The sequence below is a fragment of the Podarcis erhardii genome (genome assembly GCF_964252035.2).
Source record: "Podarcis erhardii genome assembly, chromosome: 10".
Lineage (NCBI taxonomy): Eukaryota > Metazoa > Chordata > Lepidosauria > Squamata > Lacertidae > Podarcis > Podarcis erhardii.
The window spans coordinates 34,950,269-34,967,623 of record NC_138500.1 but is presented as its reverse complement, the minus strand read 5'-3'; the positions used below and the strand labels follow the sequence as shown (position 1 = coordinate 34,967,623).

The 17,355-nt window shown below is 39.7% G+C and overlaps 1 protein-coding gene across 2 annotated transcripts in view; it reads left to right on the top strand.

Moving 5' to 3' along the window:
- Positions 1 to 17,355, top strand: part of ANO4 (anoctamin 4) — a 154,451-nt gene that overhangs the window by 120,520 nt on the left and 16,576 nt on the right. For both annotated transcript variants that reach the window (XM_081878227.1, XM_081878228.1), the window contains 9 exons: positions 726 to 860; positions 1,231 to 1,327; positions 3,088 to 3,148; positions 4,859 to 4,941; positions 6,480 to 6,620; positions 9,319 to 9,483; positions 10,544 to 10,580; positions 14,921 to 15,032; positions 16,375 to 16,432. In XM_081878227.1, the coding sequence (XP_081734353.1) occupies positions 726 to 860; positions 1,231 to 1,327; positions 3,088 to 3,148; positions 4,859 to 4,941; positions 6,480 to 6,620; positions 9,319 to 9,483; positions 10,544 to 10,580; positions 14,921 to 15,032; positions 16,375 to 16,432 (889 nt within the window). The remainder of the gene's footprint in view (positions 1 to 725; positions 861 to 1,230; positions 1,328 to 3,087; positions 3,149 to 4,858; positions 4,942 to 6,479; positions 6,621 to 9,318; positions 9,484 to 10,543; positions 10,581 to 14,920; positions 15,033 to 16,374; positions 16,433 to 17,355) is intronic.

Sequence of the window (17,355 nt, the reverse complement as noted above, 5' to 3'; positions counted from 1 at the left end):
CAGGACTGGGCAGGGATTTCAAGTACTGAAGGAAACAAGAGAGCAAAAAAAATAAAAAAGCACCTATCCTAGGGAGTGGAGAACAGCAGTATAAATAAATCTTAGCTGAGTGTTCTGCTTCTACTTTGCTTTACAGTTTTAAATTATAGACTTGGATTCATGTAGGCCATGTAAATCCCATAGACTTTAAGTTTTCTTTTTCACTGGAGCGAACCCAGATTGCTATTCAGTATGTCAGCCAAACAATTAGGCCAGAAGTTTCTCTCATGCAACAAAGACAGATCTGCAGCTGTTGCCAGTGTTGTTTTTACACTGCCAACCTGCTGTCCTTGTCACAAAAGACCACATTACGGTTACAAGTTTATCAGTTCAGTCGGAAGACCCAAGGGACCTTCTGATTGACAGAGGAATGCAAAAACAAATTGACTGCATTTGGCAAGTAAAGCCTGAACTTCAAGGAAGATCATTGGAACATGCCAAGCTGCCCCACCAAAAGACATTGTACCGTGCAAAATACAAGGTGTGGAGTTAATGCAAGGTTGGTTGGGCTGTAACTTAGAGTGCTGATGATCCATCCATTCAAAGCCCAACAATTGCCCCTTGTTTTTAATATAAGTAAAATGTCATTCTTCTGAGTCTCTGAATAATATACTTTTATGTTAAGAACCAGTGTTCAGTCCTATTAAAGGTGTCTTCATAACTTTGTTGCCTTGTGTTTTTGGCAGACGGTACTTTGGTGAGAAAATTGGCTTGTACTTTGCCTGGTTAGGCTGGTATACAGGAATGCTCTTCCCAGCTGCCTTCGTTGGACTCTTTGTCTTTTTGTATGGAGTAGCCACATTGAACCACTGCCAAGTCAGGTGAAGTGAAAACAAAACATGGCTACTAGTGTATTTGATATAAGCAAGCATTGCATGGAGTCTTTAGTAATTAAATATTATACAAATAGCTGAAATAGATGTATTCAGTTCAATAAATAAATCTATTCAGTTGCTATTTAACATTCCCACACACTAGTATTGTTCTGATCTTTTGTTTTACCCCCCTCAGCAGCTCTTAAACAACAACTACTACCACTACTACTAGCTTTTTCTGAAGTAAAAAAATGGCTTATTTTAGGTTGGATCTGTTTTTCTCCTGCTCATTACTCAACTGCCCAAATTATGAAAGCACTCTGAAGTGTGTTAGTTATAAACTGAGCTATTAATCATGATCTCTTCTCTTTTCCAGTAAAGAAGTCTGCCAAGCTACAGAGATTATAATGTGCCCTATATGTGATAAATACTGCCCCTTCATGAGGTTGTCCGACAGCTGTGTTTATGCCAAGGTAAATTTAAAAAAATAATAATTAAAAATGCTTTTGGCTTCGTACAGCAACAGTGTTTTATTTAATACCATGAAAAACATTGTTTGCCTTTTTAAAACTTCCAAATACTTTAAATTTAACTTTGGTGCAAATGAGTGCAACTCCTTCAAGGGTGATGCCTCTGCTTAGGAAACTAGAGTATTACTAACAGAAGCAGGACCAACTATGGTATTGTTACATTAAAAATATTATTTAATTTACATCCCACCTTTTCTTCAAGGATCTCAAGGTGGCACACATGGTTCTCCCCACCCTCATTTATTCCCCACGACAACCCTGTGAAGTAGGTTAGGTTGAGAGGCAGTGACTGGCCCAAGGTCAGTGAGCTTCCTGACTGAGAGGGGATTTGAACTCTGATCACTCAGATGCTAGCCCAACACTCTAATCACTACAACATACCGGCTGTTGTGCACCTCAGCCTCTGAGCACTGAGGAACTTGGAAGTGACAGTCCATACCTCAGGTCTGGTTTCCTAGTTTAGAAGCATGGTCCTTAACCTTTCTTGGGTCACGGACCCCATTGAAAATCTGATGAAAGCTATGGACCCCTTGAACTTATTTTTTTCTGTGTTTTTCTGTTTCATGGACCCCTTGAAGCTCATCCATAGACCCCCTAAGGGTCTGTGAACCACAGGCTTCAAAAGCCTGCTTTGGAATAAAGGTCACTACAAACTCTGGTGTCTCTTATTTGGTTTTTATCTACACATATATACAGTGTGAGCATAAGAAGGAAGGGCTCACAACATTAACCCTCCAATAGATAGTGGTTCTCCTTAGGTTTTTAAGGAAGTTTCCCAGTGCCATAGCACTGGATTCTCACATAGAGCAGAATTAGGCCTCTCTGTGCTCCCAATCCTGCTACTAGGTTAGACTGGCTATTATTCTTTCACACTCACCCCCAGCCAGGAGAGAGGGGAAAGGTAAGCCCAAAATCCCCCATGGCACTCTCATTCAGAATTATGTTTCACCTTCCTGCTTGATGTCCCACCCCATGACAGCCCCAGTTTCCCCTGGATCACTTCAGTGGTCTGTGACTGTCTCAGCTCAACTGGGATAGGCCCAAATCCATCCAGATAGCTCGAATTTGGCTTGGATCTGGTGCACAGCCTTACCCTTTATGTTCAAGTGTGCAATTCTGTACTTTTCCTCTGTGAGCTTTATACGTTCTAAAATAAATCACGGAAGCATGCCTCTTCTCTGCAGTCATGCAACTCTTTGTATGATAACACGAAATGTAGCCAATCTGCATAAGGGTTTGATGAGGTCTTTTTGTGCAGCTGACACTTGTGTCTTGAGCTTTTAATTCACATATATCTTCTCAGTGTAATTAATTGCTTGCCTGTATGTCAGGGTCTTATGTTTTTTCCCTCAGGAGAACAGTTCAAGCAAACTTCCCTTTGATAGCTTAATGACTGCATGATTTCAGAAAGGCTCGTACAAAGAGGAATATATTACTGTAGGCTACCAACGGGCTGACATGCGGAAATAGTGGTCTGGTTGTAAAAACATACCCAAGGCTTGGCTTGCTACTGATAGCCAAATCATAAGCATATTGGAAACTTCTCTTAATAAATGTTTGTCATCCTGATATTAGGCCTAACCCTTTGCAGTTTAAGCAAATTTCCTGAGTAAGATATATCCCTTATTTTTTACACAATGGAAAAAGATAGTTTTGAATAGAATATTTCAAATGAATTGCTGAACCTGATTGTCTTTTCACAGGTAACACATCTTTTTGACAATGGGGCTACTGTGTTTTTTGCTGTTTTCATGGCAGTGTGGGGTAAGTTCTACTCTAAAGGTGGGTTATGTCAGTACTTTTTTTGTTTTTAAAAATCTTATTCTATTCTAAATATTCGATGATTTTAATGCTGCTCTGGGCTCACTTCCCTACCCCACCCCACACACATTTGTAGGTCACGCTTTCTAATTTAGAAAGTTTCCAAACAGTGCGTTTGTTCATCATGTTCATGCAATAGATTGTCAGAGACTACTGATATCTTGAACTCAATATTAAATTAACAACAACATGTTTCAGTGTGACCCTTGGCACTCAATCAGTTGTCTGCCAGGATAGTCCACAATCCTGTTAATGTAGAGGATTTATGTTCTGGAAAGTAGCAAATGTTCATGTTTTCCGAAAGAATAAAGCTCTTTCTGTCTGATACCCTGCTGAGATGAAAGGCTCTGCAGAATTTATGGCCTTTGTGGCCAAACACAGTCAAATCCTTCCTCAAGCGATAACGTCCAGACGCAACATTTATTTCAGGAACAATATTAGATCTGCAGGATTTAGATGGTGTGCTTTGCAGGGGAGGGGGCCAATCTCAATGGTGGAACACATGCTTTGCATGGGAATGATCCCAAGTTCACTTCCTGGTATCTCCAGCTATGACTGAAAAGCAGTCTTGTCTGAAAGCCTCAAGAGCCATGGCCAGTCAGCAGAGACAACCCTGAATTAGATATATGTAGAGTCTGACTCAGTATAAGACAGCCTTCTATGTTCCAATGTCATTCGTGAATAACTCCCAAAGAGAGTTAGAGCTGGGACGTTAATGAGCTCTGAAGGGAACTATTGAGCAAAAGTTCAGAGAAGGCTGAAGGACTTACATACAGTAGTCACTTCCTCAACTGCAGGACTAGGGAGCCTGTGGCCTTCCTGGGACTACAACTCCCATTGGTCCCAATCAACATAAGTGATGGTCAGAGTTGATGGGAGTTGCAGTCCAGTAATGCCTAGATGACATGTTACCTAACCCTGCTCCATCTGGTCCTCTGCAGGATCGTTATCAGAAGCTGGGTGATGGCTTGCAGCTGTGTTTTCTTCCCCATCCTGGGTAGATTAGACTACCCCCCACCCCAATAGTTCCCTGCTAATAGCACTGCCTGGCTGCCAAATGGGCACTCCTCTAGCAAGTTTGGGCTTCTCGTCTGTTTCTGTGGATTGGGAGTGGTGGGAGAGAATTAGGGTTCAAGGCAGGGATCAGGATGGGCAAGGCATCTCTGCTTTTGTACTGGTGTGGGTTTCTCCATGTCTTCAGTGTGAGTGGGCTGCTGTGTGGGGCCCCCCAAAACATCTCTGGCTCAGCTGGAATCCTGATATTCCAGATACAGAATTCAGGTAATAGTTTTTTAATGATGTTTTATTGAAAATCTCTTAATGTAGTAGTGTGTTAATCTTTAGAATCAAGAGGTGTACTTGCAAACTGGAAACGGGGAGTACACAGGCATCACAGAATTTCTCATTTGGTTGCCTGTCGCAGTTAAAAAATGTTTATTTTTACTTATTTTTAACACTGAGAAGTAAATTGACTGCTTAAGCATTATTCACATAGGGCAAGTGGTTTTACAAAAGTAGTATGTTTTGCTCCTCAAAAGAAAATATGTCTGTTTGCATGATAAAATAAAATGTACCCTTATTCGACTACAATGAGATGATAAATAAATTAATGTGGTTTTTTTGTTAATATTTCTTTCTGTTTCTCTACTATAGCAACTGTTTTCCTGGAGTTTTGGAAAAGAAGACGAGCAGTAATTGCCTACGACTGGGACTTGATAGACTGGGAAGAAGAGGAGGTTTGTATGTCTATGCTACTGCTTTACCAGTGAGAGAAGGAAGAATATTTAGTTAAGTTGGCTTCAAAATACAGATTCGGCTTTAGAGAAAGAAAGTGAGTTATCCCAGCATGGAGTTTGATTCCCTTCCATCCTTTCCGGAGCCTTTCTTGGCCATGGCATTTTACATTAGCTGAGTCACTGACACAGCAGGTGGATGAAATCAGCCAAGCAGCAATTCCTAAAATAAAATTGATTGGCAGCTGTACAGGCAAAGCGAGGCAACTTTGTGAAGTCTTAGACCTATTTCTCCCTGAGGTGGCAAGCCTGTATGCTGGGTATAAGGATATCAGCTTGCCAAACCATGGTTTAGCAAGCCAGGAAAGGACATCGGGATTCTGCAGTTGTCCTTCCCTCACCTCATTTGCATACTGTCTTTGGCCCTTCCACCCTGTTGTATTTAAACCAGAATTCCCTGTAATACCCAAAATTGTGAACTCTGCTTCAATGCCAGTTTACCAGTCAATACTGGTTAGTAAACTTACATTAAACCAGAGTTCCCTGCTTCGGATGTAACCAGGAAGTCTAGCTTAAACAGACCAGGACTGAAGCAGTTTATGTGCAAAGGGGAGAGGGAGAAATGTGGTCCTGGTACTATTTACAGCTTGCTAAATCACTGTAAGGCTGTTCCAATATTCAAATAAATGTGGGGGATTTGCATGGCTGAGTGCTTCTCCATGCAAAAAAATTTTACATGAAAAACTGGCAAGTCTAGTAGATAGGGGCTATTTTCTTGCCACCTATGAAATGGTGGCTTATAGGAGACTTGTTGTGAGCCTACAATATGTCAGTAGGCTGATTTGTGGAGGGCACAAAGACCTAATCTGGGTCAGGGATACTTTACTCAGTAAATACAACACTCCTTGCCAGAAACAGAACAGCTGTTTCATTTTCTGCTGAGGTATATAATGGAATTAAGTTTATTGAAGCTTCTATTAATTGCTAGCATCTGCTATCAATCCTCTCATCTTACTCAGCAGAGCATATTACATAATTTGCTGGTGTGATCTTGAGAATCTTCTTCACACATCTTTTAATAGCTTTGTTCATAGGAATAAATAAGTTAATTTACCACAGAGCTTAATTTTCAGCTGTGAATTGTGACATTCCTGTTTTTCTCATTGGCAGCAGCCCAATACAGAATTTATTCAGGATCACACAGACCAAAGTTAGTCTGTTCAGTATGTTGCTTGTATCTTTCTAGCTTGTGTAATTCCACCTGGAGGCAGAACGTGGGAAGAGACGGTGATCCTAAAGGTGATCCTACAGTTCTGACTCCCTTGCTAAGCAATATTTTTTATCCTCAGGAAGGAATTCCAGTGCTATAGAAAACCCTTAGTTTCTGGCAGCAGCAGAAAGCACTTTCTCAGCAGATATATCTCAACTGCTTTTCATGTTAAATTAAATCATGTAATATTGACAAAATTCTGATAACCTTGGGCTTCCTGTACAGGACTTTGTCTAATTCTATGTTTAATTTTTTTTCATATGTTCTTTAGGAAGAAATACGGCCCCAGTTTGAAGCCAAGTACTCCAAGAAAGAACGAATGAATCCCATATCTGGAAAACCGGAGCCTTATCAAGCATTTGCAGATAAATGCAGCAGAATTATTGTTTCTGCATCTGGAATATTTTTTATGGTTTGAAAAATATAATTCCTTTTGAATTGTCTGAAAACTAGACTTTCTCATCTCTGTTAGCAAAAAGGGGGGAGTTCATAGATTAGTTTCATAATATTATTAAGCTGTTCCTGCTGTTTAAAATGGTTTGTGTCACGGTCTGGCACAGTTGTTTTATAAGCAACCATTGTATAAAGGTATTTTAGCATTCTGTTCCTGAAACTTACCTGCCAGAAGGTTCTGCTGACTGGAAAACTTAGGTGTTACTAACATATTCAGAAAAAGCAACTGATACAGTACTGTTCTCATGAGACTATGCCACTTTAGTATAAAGACAGGAGATTTCACATTCAAATTACTCCACCATATATTCCTGCCTACCTTACGTGCAGGACACATTATGTACAGGGCACATCAGGTTATTTTAGAGCATGATGCATTCAGGGCTGGATTACCAAATAGGCAGAAGAGGCACCGGCCTTTTAGGGGCCCTGCAACAACAGATCAAAATAATATTGATTTGATCTTGAAAGAAAATGTGCCTAATTTGTTGAAGAGGCAGCCCACTTGCATTCCCAGATTTTAAGACAGTTGCCTGGGCAATTCTCATGACGCAGACAAGCCCATTTCCCTGCCCTTGAACATATTCATGCATAGGAAAACCGTCATGTCTGGAATGGCTGTATTAAGGATTTGTGTGTAACATAAATTTAATTTTTCTTTTTCAGGACTGTGAGTAAGCCAACCTTAATTTTAGTTGTGTTACTGAAGAGGATTGTTTTGAGGATTATTGATAAACAATTCACTATTTCAATTTTAATACTTGATCACAATTTTCTGAAGTGTTGTTTTTTTTACTTATTCTTAAATAACTGAACTACATTTTGTAATGGCATTTCAGCATTAAAAGAGCCCAAAACAGAGTGTTTTCTTGAAAGGAAGTAGATGGGTGTTTCAAGCTGCCATGTAATAGTAATTGTAACCACAGTCATTAATGGGTTTTCTAAAGTTTACAAGCTGAAGTGCTTCTCTAAGGGGCAAAGGCCAGAGGGGCTGGCTTGCTTTGTTCTGTCTACTAGGAAATGAAGCTCAGCAAACCGCTCTGTCCTTGCTTTTGTTGCTTCATCTCCCATATTGACAGTAATAATGCTTTCCATTTAAGTAAGTACTTCATCATCTGAAGGTCTCAAAGCACTTTGCAAACATTATACACTTGAGCCTACTCAATGGACTAGAGACCATTTCTGTATCAGTGGTATTCACTTAGTTCTTCGAAGATCTCATTTGAGACCTGAGTTCTTTTTGTATCATTGAGCATTAGTGTTAATTGACTCCTCTGAGAAGAAGCGGACATCATGGTGTCATCATAAGAGGTTTGGGTGTGCTCGGCATAAGGCCTCACTTCAGCAGAACAGCTGAGCATGTTTCTAAATTGGCCTTAATCAGAAAAGCAATTAAGCAACTGTTAGTTTAATTGCTTTGCTGAAACAAAGCCTAGTTGAACCCTTCAGATAAAAAGTGTGAAACTGTCAACATTCTGAAAGGGCTTCACAAAGCCTAAGTAACTTTGCTGTTGAGAGGAGGAAAAAAATGAAGTTCCCATCTAGAGAAATGCAAATTTGTTGCTGCAATCCTTTACAGTGTTACCTCGGGTTACATATGCTTCAGGTTACCTACGCTTCAGGTTACAGACTCCGCGAACCCAGAAATAGTACCTCAGGTTAAGAACTTTGCTTCAGGATGAGAACAGAAATTGTGCTCCAGCAGCACGGAAGCAGCTGGAGGCCCCATTAGCTAAAGTGGTGCTTCAGGTTAAGAACAGTTTCAGGTTAAGTACGGACCTCTGGAACGAATTAAATACTTAACCCGAGGTACCACTGTATAGATGTCTACTCAGAAGACAGCCCCATTGAGTTCAGTGGGTGCTTTCTTCCAGGTAAGTTTGTACAGGATTGCAGTTTGAATGTTGCAATTTTGTTTATGGCATATTTTGCATTGTTTCAAGTTCCTTCCAAGGCATAGGCTCTACCCTGTATTTTGAAAATAGAGTGGAAAAGTGGACACATTTATTTAGTTCAAAAAATATCATTATAAAATAAATAGGAAGTACCTTACAGACACTTCTTTTTAAAAACAACAGCAAACAAACATATAGTTCATTAAAGGGGGGAAACACCCAACTGTAATACATTTGAAACAGTGGCTAACTGAGCAGACAGCAAAGCTAAAAAAAATGTTAGGCGAATTGGGAAGTTTATCCTTGGCATCTCGAAGAAGATAGCAGCTAAGCCTCCTTGTGGAGGGTCATCCATGTCAGGGACACCACAGTCTAGAAAGCCTTCTATGTGATTAAGATAATGGTGGTGCTGGTGTTTAATTGTAATAATTTGGGACTTGTACGGAGAAGAAATTATATGGCTAGATTTAATTGGCTTTTTGCAGACTTGGTATTTTGGACACAGGACAAGAAGATGACATTTTATTAAGATGTGGAAGCAATCCAACATGCAAGAAGAACAAGTAGCTTTCAGAATTGTCCCATAGCCCACACGCGTCATACACCACCAGTGTCTCAAACTTCTTGAGAAAATCAGAATACATTTCTGGGTCATCCTTGGAATGTTTGGATTTAGACTTCACTTCTTAACAATTGCAGGAGGAAATTTATTAGCGGATTGATTTTCAGCCTGTTCTATCTGTTCTTCCCCTGCCCCTTTAGATCTGTGTGGTGATTGCTGCTGTTTTTGGCATTGTTATTTACCGTGTCGTGACTGTCAGCACTTTTGCTGCCTTTAAATGGGCTTTAATCAGGAATAACTCTCAGGTTGCAACTACCGGGACTGCTGTATGCATCAACTTTTGCATCATCATGCTACTGAATGTTGTAAGTAGAGATAATAATATTGAAGTACTTTTAAAACAGTTTTGTCCTTTTTTAAAAAAGAATAACGCATTTCAAATTTGTTTTAATGGTCAAATTCAGCTCTAGCCTAAGCATGTTATTTGAAAGGACTTTCAGTAAAATTCTAAATAAATAATGCAGCAACTACAAGTTTAAGAGCAATTAAGAGGTTAATGTGCAAGAGATTGCAGTTGGTGTTAATTTATTCTTGTGTGCCTTTGTCTTGACAAAATTAGATGTCTTGATTAAAGGACATTCAAGCAATATCTCCTAAGACAACTGCAGAGCTTCCATTGAAATTGTCACTGCCTTTATTATTGCTAATTGCTTATTAGGCTGCAGCCCTCCACATGCTTCTTGGAGAGTAAGCCCCATTGGACATTTCCATACATTTGAAAATAAGTGAACCCCAAATATTGTGGTGGTGGTGTGACAAAATTCAGTGGTGGAGAAAGAGGTGCAGAGATTTTAAAATCTCAGCTAGCATTTGAAAGCTCTAGGAGGAATAACCAATACAGAACATATCCCTCAATCTAGCAAGGGACCTTAGCAGTGTGGAAGGAAGTCTGCTTTCCAAGGAACTCTTTCCAAGGCTTTCCAAGGCTAGATGGCCCATGGCTCAAGGAACTCTTTTGAAAACCTGAAACCTTATCAAAAGCTGACATCCTTAGCAAATAATGCTTTCCCACCCAACAACTGATTGATACGATTTTAGCTTTTAAATTATTTGTTTATTATTTAATTAATTTATACACTGCTTTCTAAGGCAAAACGCTCTTCCAAGGCAGCTCTGGGTGTGTTCTCCTGGTTCAGAGACACATACAAAGTGTAAGCGCCAAGAGACATTTGTCTAGCAGGATGTTTGAAATAGTTCTAGCCAGAACCCAAGTTCATTTTTAAATAAAAAGTACTTCTCATATAATAGTCATTGTACCAATGAGAAAGGATTGAGGAGGGCAAATAACATGATGTTATTTTCAAAAATGCAATTTATGTTATTACATTACAATCTATTTAGATGTTGTTTCTTGTTTCATTGCAGTTGTATGAAAAGGTTGCTCTTTTTCTTACAAATTTAGGTAAGTAATAATAAAAATGAAGCAACATATTGAATGACATTTAAATCCATTCTTCATGAATGAAGGTTTATATTGGAATGTGCAAGTTCACCTATGTGTGCACTTTCTACCTCCAATAGATACTATGCATATTTTTCTGTAATACTCATTTAATACTTTTTTTAATTACACAACTGAAGATTTAAGCTCAGGTTACAACTCTGTGCCTCAAAAGGGTATGTACCAGCTTTTGTGTGTGCAGTTAGTACACAAATGCACCCCTTGGCTTGTACTAATTAGCTCTTCATTGCTTTTTTTCGTATGAAAGATAACATCTCCTGCTGTTTAAGAGGAGGGATCGTAGTTTAATGTCAGAGCATGTAGAAGGTTCCAGCACTGTTGGCCCTACCGTTAGACACATTGAGGCAACTACCCCAGTTGATAGATGTTGAATTGTTGGAGTACAGAGCTGTGCTAGTCCAGTAGACTTCTGCCCATGGTAGGGATGGGATGTTGGATTTTATCTTATAGTTATTTTTTTTTTTATAAATATTTATTAAGGTTTTTAAATATAAATGCACACATAATAAACAATCTTACTTCTTTTACAACAATTTCAACACTTCTTTGGACTCCCTCACGTCTCCCGCTCCCATTTACATCGTTAAAAATTTTTTCCAAACAAATTATCAACTTGTTTACAATATCATGTCAACTCATTCAAATATAATCTAGCACTTATTCCAAAAAATTTTTATATTTTCTTTAGTCTCACTTATCATCAAATTTAAATCTAGTTTAGTGGTGGCCAATTTTTTATAATCTAGCATCCTTCTTAACATTCAACCAAATTACAATGTTTTTGTAGATACATCTTAAATTTCTCCCAGTCTTCCTCCATCTTCTCTTCTCCCAGATCACGGATTCTGCCGGTCATCTCGGCCAGTTGCATATAGTCCATCAGCTGCATCTGCCACTCTTCCAGTGTGGGTAGATCTTGAGTTTTCCAGTTTTTTGCGATAAGAATCCTTGCTGCCGTTGTTGTCCTTTTTTCTGGGATGTTACAGCCATTAATGTTCCAACTCAAAAGTTGCAGAGACATCCTGAATAAATCTGGTTATTTTTCAAGGGGTGGTACCTTATTTGAAGGATCTTCAGGGTCCAAGGGTGCAGGTACCTCTGGTGTTTCAGGCCCTGGAAGTTGATCAATTCCTTTGTGAAGGTCCTCTCCGTATATGTTCAGAAATTTATCTCTATCTTCCGATGTTCTGATTTTGATCTTCTTCCCTCTAAAGGTAAAAGATAGTCCTTGAGGAAATTCCCACCTAAAGATGATTGAATTCTTCCTTAGTAATCTTGTCAACTCCAAGTAGTTAGATCTAAGATCTAACAGTTGTTTAGGAATATCCTTGTAGATCTCAGTTCTTTTGTCCAGAATGTCCAGTGACTTTCCGTAGTGTAGGCCCAGAATCTTGTCCCTTTCCTCCTTTGACCTCAATGTTATCAAACAGTCTCTGGGCTTCTCTTTCTTTATAAGTCTTCCGAGCCTAAAAGCTGAAACAATTTTAAAATCCTTTTCCTCTAAGCTCCAAAATTTGGAGAATTCTTTGGTCAAAAACTCAGCTAGGTTGCCTTCTTCCACTTCTGGTATTGCTCTTATCCTTAAATTGCTCTCCCGGTTCCGCAGTTCAATCATAGATAGATAGGTCTGGTGTTCACCTACTTGTTTGCAGAGTGGTCTTACCTCTTGTTCTAAATTTTCAAGTTTTTGGCTGGTATCTTCAGCCAATTTCCGATTTTCCCCTGCAGCCTCCTTCAATTCTCCAATTGCTTGAGTATTCTGTGCAACTTGTCCAGATAATTTATTTAAACATTCTGTGTTCTGGTCAATTTTATATGTTTGCTCATCGGCCTTCTTGTCCAAAGATTCTACTTTCTTGTCCAAAGATTCTAATTTTTCAAAAATTTTCTCTAAAATAGCAGTGCTTGCCCCTGAGGCCATATCTTCCAATTGTAATTCCTCAGTTTCTCCCTCCCCTGCCCGTGGCAGAGAGGCAGCTTCCTCCTCAGAAGGCAAAGTAGGCACAGATGATCTACGTGCCTGTGAGGCTGCGGTTAAAGTTGTCAAAGTTGTTTGTTTAGTTCTTCCTCTCCTTCTTGCACCACTCATTCCAAGTTATCTAAAAGTCAAGGTCAAGCTGAGTTGTTCCCATGAGAAAGCAGCGGCCCAGATGGTAACAGTCAACAGAGGGCCGGGAAAAGGAAAGTAAAATACGAGTCACTGCTATAAGTCCCAAATCCTCTAGGGGGAGTTTAAAATGTTTCAAGGAAGAGATCAATTTCAGTTAAAATAAAGTCAAATTTCTAAAGTCCAAGAACCTTCAATAAAAAATTTTTCAGCAGAGTTAGGGTTTAATACAGCAACAGTGTTTCTGGTGGTGCAAACTGGTAATCCAAATGCCTCAAAGTAGCAAGTTCAGACTCTCTCAGATTATTTCAAAGTTCAGATTCAAAGTATCCAAACTGCAAACTGCAAACTGACAGCTCAATTTCTCAGGCAGCTCCAGCACCTGGGGTTTTTAGTTAAAATGTAACTCCAAGAGAAGAAAGATATCCCCATGCAGCTAAAATTCATAAAGTCCAGTACATAAAATTGTTATTCCACTTGAAATAAAGTTCACTGGGTGCTCAGATCAAATAGTTTAAAAGGTCTCTCTTTGCCTCCACTCCTCCAGCTCTTTGCGTTCAAGTTCAACGGGAGCGGAAGACGGACTTCCTGTTTTTCGTCACTCCGCTTTCAGCCAAATTTAATGTTTTAAAGTTCCAAATTGCATACAGTCAATTATTTACTCACGGGTTGTTGTTTTCAAAGCAAAAATTTCAGGAAGAAAGGTCAGCGCTCACTGGCAACAGCTACGCGGCTTCACTCCGCCGATTGCGGAACGACCCTCAGCGCCGCAGCCTCCTCCACGATCCGGAGCCCCTTACGGGGTTCCTTCAACGTTTTGGGGGCCGCTACTGGCGCCCGCCGGGTCCCAGGACCGCAGGCTTCTGCCGCCTGCGGGTTTCCGTTGTGGGTCTCCGCTTTCGCCGTAGCGGACGACCCTTTCTCGAGCGGAGCTCCCTTCCCGGTTAGGAAAGGGCAGCCATTACCCTTCGCGCCGCCTCCGGAAGTCGGATTTTATCTTATAGTTAGCCCCTGGGAAGCCAAAAAGTCTCGAACCAGCCCTGGGTTCCAGATTCAGTCCCTGGCATATCTCATAGGATCTCATGTATTAATTTTTTATTTCACAAACTAATCCTGTTCATACAGCCAGTATGTATACTGAATACCAAGGGGGTGGAAGGGGAAAGCAATATTGCACAACACGCTCCTTCACCTACCTACCCAGCCATGATCCTGGGACAGAAAACCACTCAAGTCTTTAGCTGTAGCAAAATGGCTCCACTGTGGTTTGGAATTTTCCCCTCCAGTATTCTATAAGGCAAATATGATGTTTCATTATTTTTCAAGCTTGATTCCCCCCCCCCTTCACCCCAGGGCCTCTGTGGCATGCATATTCTATGCCTGAGTGGGTGTTTGAATTGCTGGTTCGCATGCTTATGTCCTAATTGGAGTGTTGGTCTCCCAGTCACCCTAACGAACATTAAGAAGAAAAGTCCTCTCCAAACCGACTGTCAGTTTGGAATTTATAATCCAGTGTCTTAGAGCACATTCTGTCAATTTAATTACAGTATACAGCAGAAGTGAACCCAGTGTACAAGACTTCTATAAACATAGAAATGCCAGGCAGTCTTTCTGTTTGGCAATTCGAAACAGTACAAAATGCGTATCCTCTGGCAAATTTACGATTCAGTCATTTTCAGCTGTCACAAATTTTTACAAAACCAGATAGAGGATCCCAGAGTAGAATTTTAAGCATCCCTTGCTTTTGCTTGCATACTGATAAAATTTGCGTTGTCTGGTTCTTAAATTAAATGTGGGGTCCTATGCCTCACACTTTGAAGCCCATTAAAGTCAGTGAGACATGTCTGAGTAACCATTTATCAGAGCTAAAGAAGAGTTCTGCTGAATCAGAAAGACCAAAGACCCTTTTTGTGCAGTTCTATTCTGTTTCTCAAGTGGTCAACCAGTTGCATCTCTAAGAAGCTCTCAAGCAGGACAATAGCCCTCTCTTGCTACTGCTCTCAGGCAACTGGAGTCAGACATACTGCGTCTGAACGAGGATTGGGCTGCAAGATCAGCCATTTTGTTTGCAAATACAGTGCAAGCTCTGCAGAGTTTTTAATAAATAAATAACTCTTATCAGACAATTAAATCTGACTACATGTTTTTAAAATCTGCTCTCCCTTTTTCACAGAGCAACCTCGGACTGAATCTGAGTGGGAGAACAGCTTCACTTTGAAAATGTTCCTTTTTCAGTTTGTCAATCTGAACAGCTCTACTTTTTATATAGCGTTCTTTCTTGGAAGGTAAGGTTAATAATGTGCATTGTGCCTGCCTGGGAAGCTGTAGAAAACTATAAGGGAGATGGAGTGGAAAGATGATATTGCTGTTAATTTTAAGTGCTAAAGCAGAGGTTGTTAACATGGTACCTTCCAGATATTGTTGGACTTAAAGCTCACATCATTTCATACCATTAGCCAAGTTGGCTGGGACTGTTGGCAATGAGGGTCCCACAGTATCTGCAGGGCACCACATTGGTGACTCCTGTGTTAAATATACCATAAATAATACCTATAATATTTTACAGAAATCTTATCAAATTCTGCTGCTGTCCAGGTTAATTAAAAAAGTGGTTAAAATTTAAAGGGTTATCTTCATACTCGGAGTAAACACATTGAACCTAATTTTATCCTGCCTATCATACCAATTTATGATCCCAGGATGGATTACAGTATAAAATATAACAACAGAAACACCACAATCAATAAAATATAACAAAATAAAAACAACCCCTTGCCCCACTCAGTAAAGCACAAAATGAGTTGCAGACTGGCATGATTGAGTTGAGAGAGGAGGGGGAGAGGATAAGAAAGAGAATTCTCATAGTTTACATACGGTTTGCCTAATGTACTTTTCTGTATGCCCTGTGCTGCTGGGTACAAGATGTTAAGTGCCTTTAGACTTTCCATTTTTACTCTCAGCTGTCTATTACATCAATGACACCTGTTAATGGAACCTGATAATGAGTGTTAATGTGAAATGTACATTACAAACACCTGAAAACTAAGATTTATCATTTACTTGAGGGAAGTTGGATGGAAAATTTGCACCTGTTGCAAAGCATTTATGCAGCAGGGCTGAAACTTGCTCTAGAAGTTGCATTTTAAATTTATTTTTCATTCAAGCTGTGAAACCATTATTATATAAAAGCTCAGGGCAAACAAGAATATCAGCATTCCAGTACAGCTACAATCTATCAGGAAAGTTTTCTAGGCAACCTAGTTTGTAATGAATGATCTTTGTAGAATAGCTGATATCCACACTTACCACTTGTACAGGAGTTGTTCATGATGAACTGCACATCCTGGTTTTCCAGCTAGGTACAAAGCATTTTAATGCTGAAGTTCCAGAAAGGAACTGTGGGTAAACATTTGCTCAGAGTGATAACCTCTCTATGCTGACTATCAATAATGACTTTCATATATTCAGACATAATTTTATTTAAATGAATATTTAGAAATGCTATTTAAATGCATATTTAATGTCATTTCCCCTAGAAAAATATAGCTGGAATGATTGTGTTTGGTCTTTTCCTGTTGTGATCAGAAATCGAACACAAAAGTGATGATGGTTTCTCTTATGTTGAAGATTTACAGGTCACCCTGGTGCCTACTTGAGGCTGATAAACAGGTGGAGACTAGAAGAGGTAAGTGGCGTATTGAGGCATATTGTACAGTTGTACAAACTAAGGTCAAATACTATCCTATGGCAGCTAAATGATTCACTCTGGAAAATAGGAATGTCTAGAATATATGTGATTGAATATAATATATTACATAATTTTATAATTAAAAATGGAAATGGAATGTTATATAAAATAAATTAAAACTGGTGTATGTAACAGACAAATCACCTTGTTGCTTCTTTTCAGCTGAACCTTGTGAATATTTTGAGGGTTTTAAAAATCCCTATCTGAACAACAACAGCAGTTTAAAGGATGACATCATGGCTTTTGCTAGAAGTGGGACCCTACTACATTTTGTTCTCCCTTTCTAGAACCAGTTAAAATGTTCATTTGCTGGGGTGCTCCTGTCCTCTCACATGACTCTACCATATCACTTGTCACAAGGGGAGACACTCCTTTGAAAGTGCCAACACTTCTAAAGTCATGTCCCTCATCAAAACTTAACACCTCAAAAAGAAGTGGCAGTGGGTGCTTAGATTGTAAAGAGGTCATTGAGGTGCCATAAGCAGACAACAGGTTTTTTGTTTGGTTGGGTTTTTTATTTTATTTTTTGCTTGCTTTTACTTATCCACTTTTCCAAGGAAAGGGTAAATCTGGATTAAGTACTGGTGGGTATTCTTATTCTGATGATGTTGCCTGGACCCTGGAAAACATGCATGCACTAATCCCACCAAAGAAATACCTATCTGAAAGCACCCAATCTGCATGTTATGAACCTCACACAGAGATTCAGGACTCCAGGTTGTGGGGGCCCTTGGTAGTGGGCCTCGTGTGTAGTTCACCCCCATATTTATTTCATGGGGGCCATGGATAACATGCTTCAGAAGTAGGAGGACACTGGCTTATCAGAGCAGCAGAAGAGGGGGCCTAGGGGAGTGGGATCA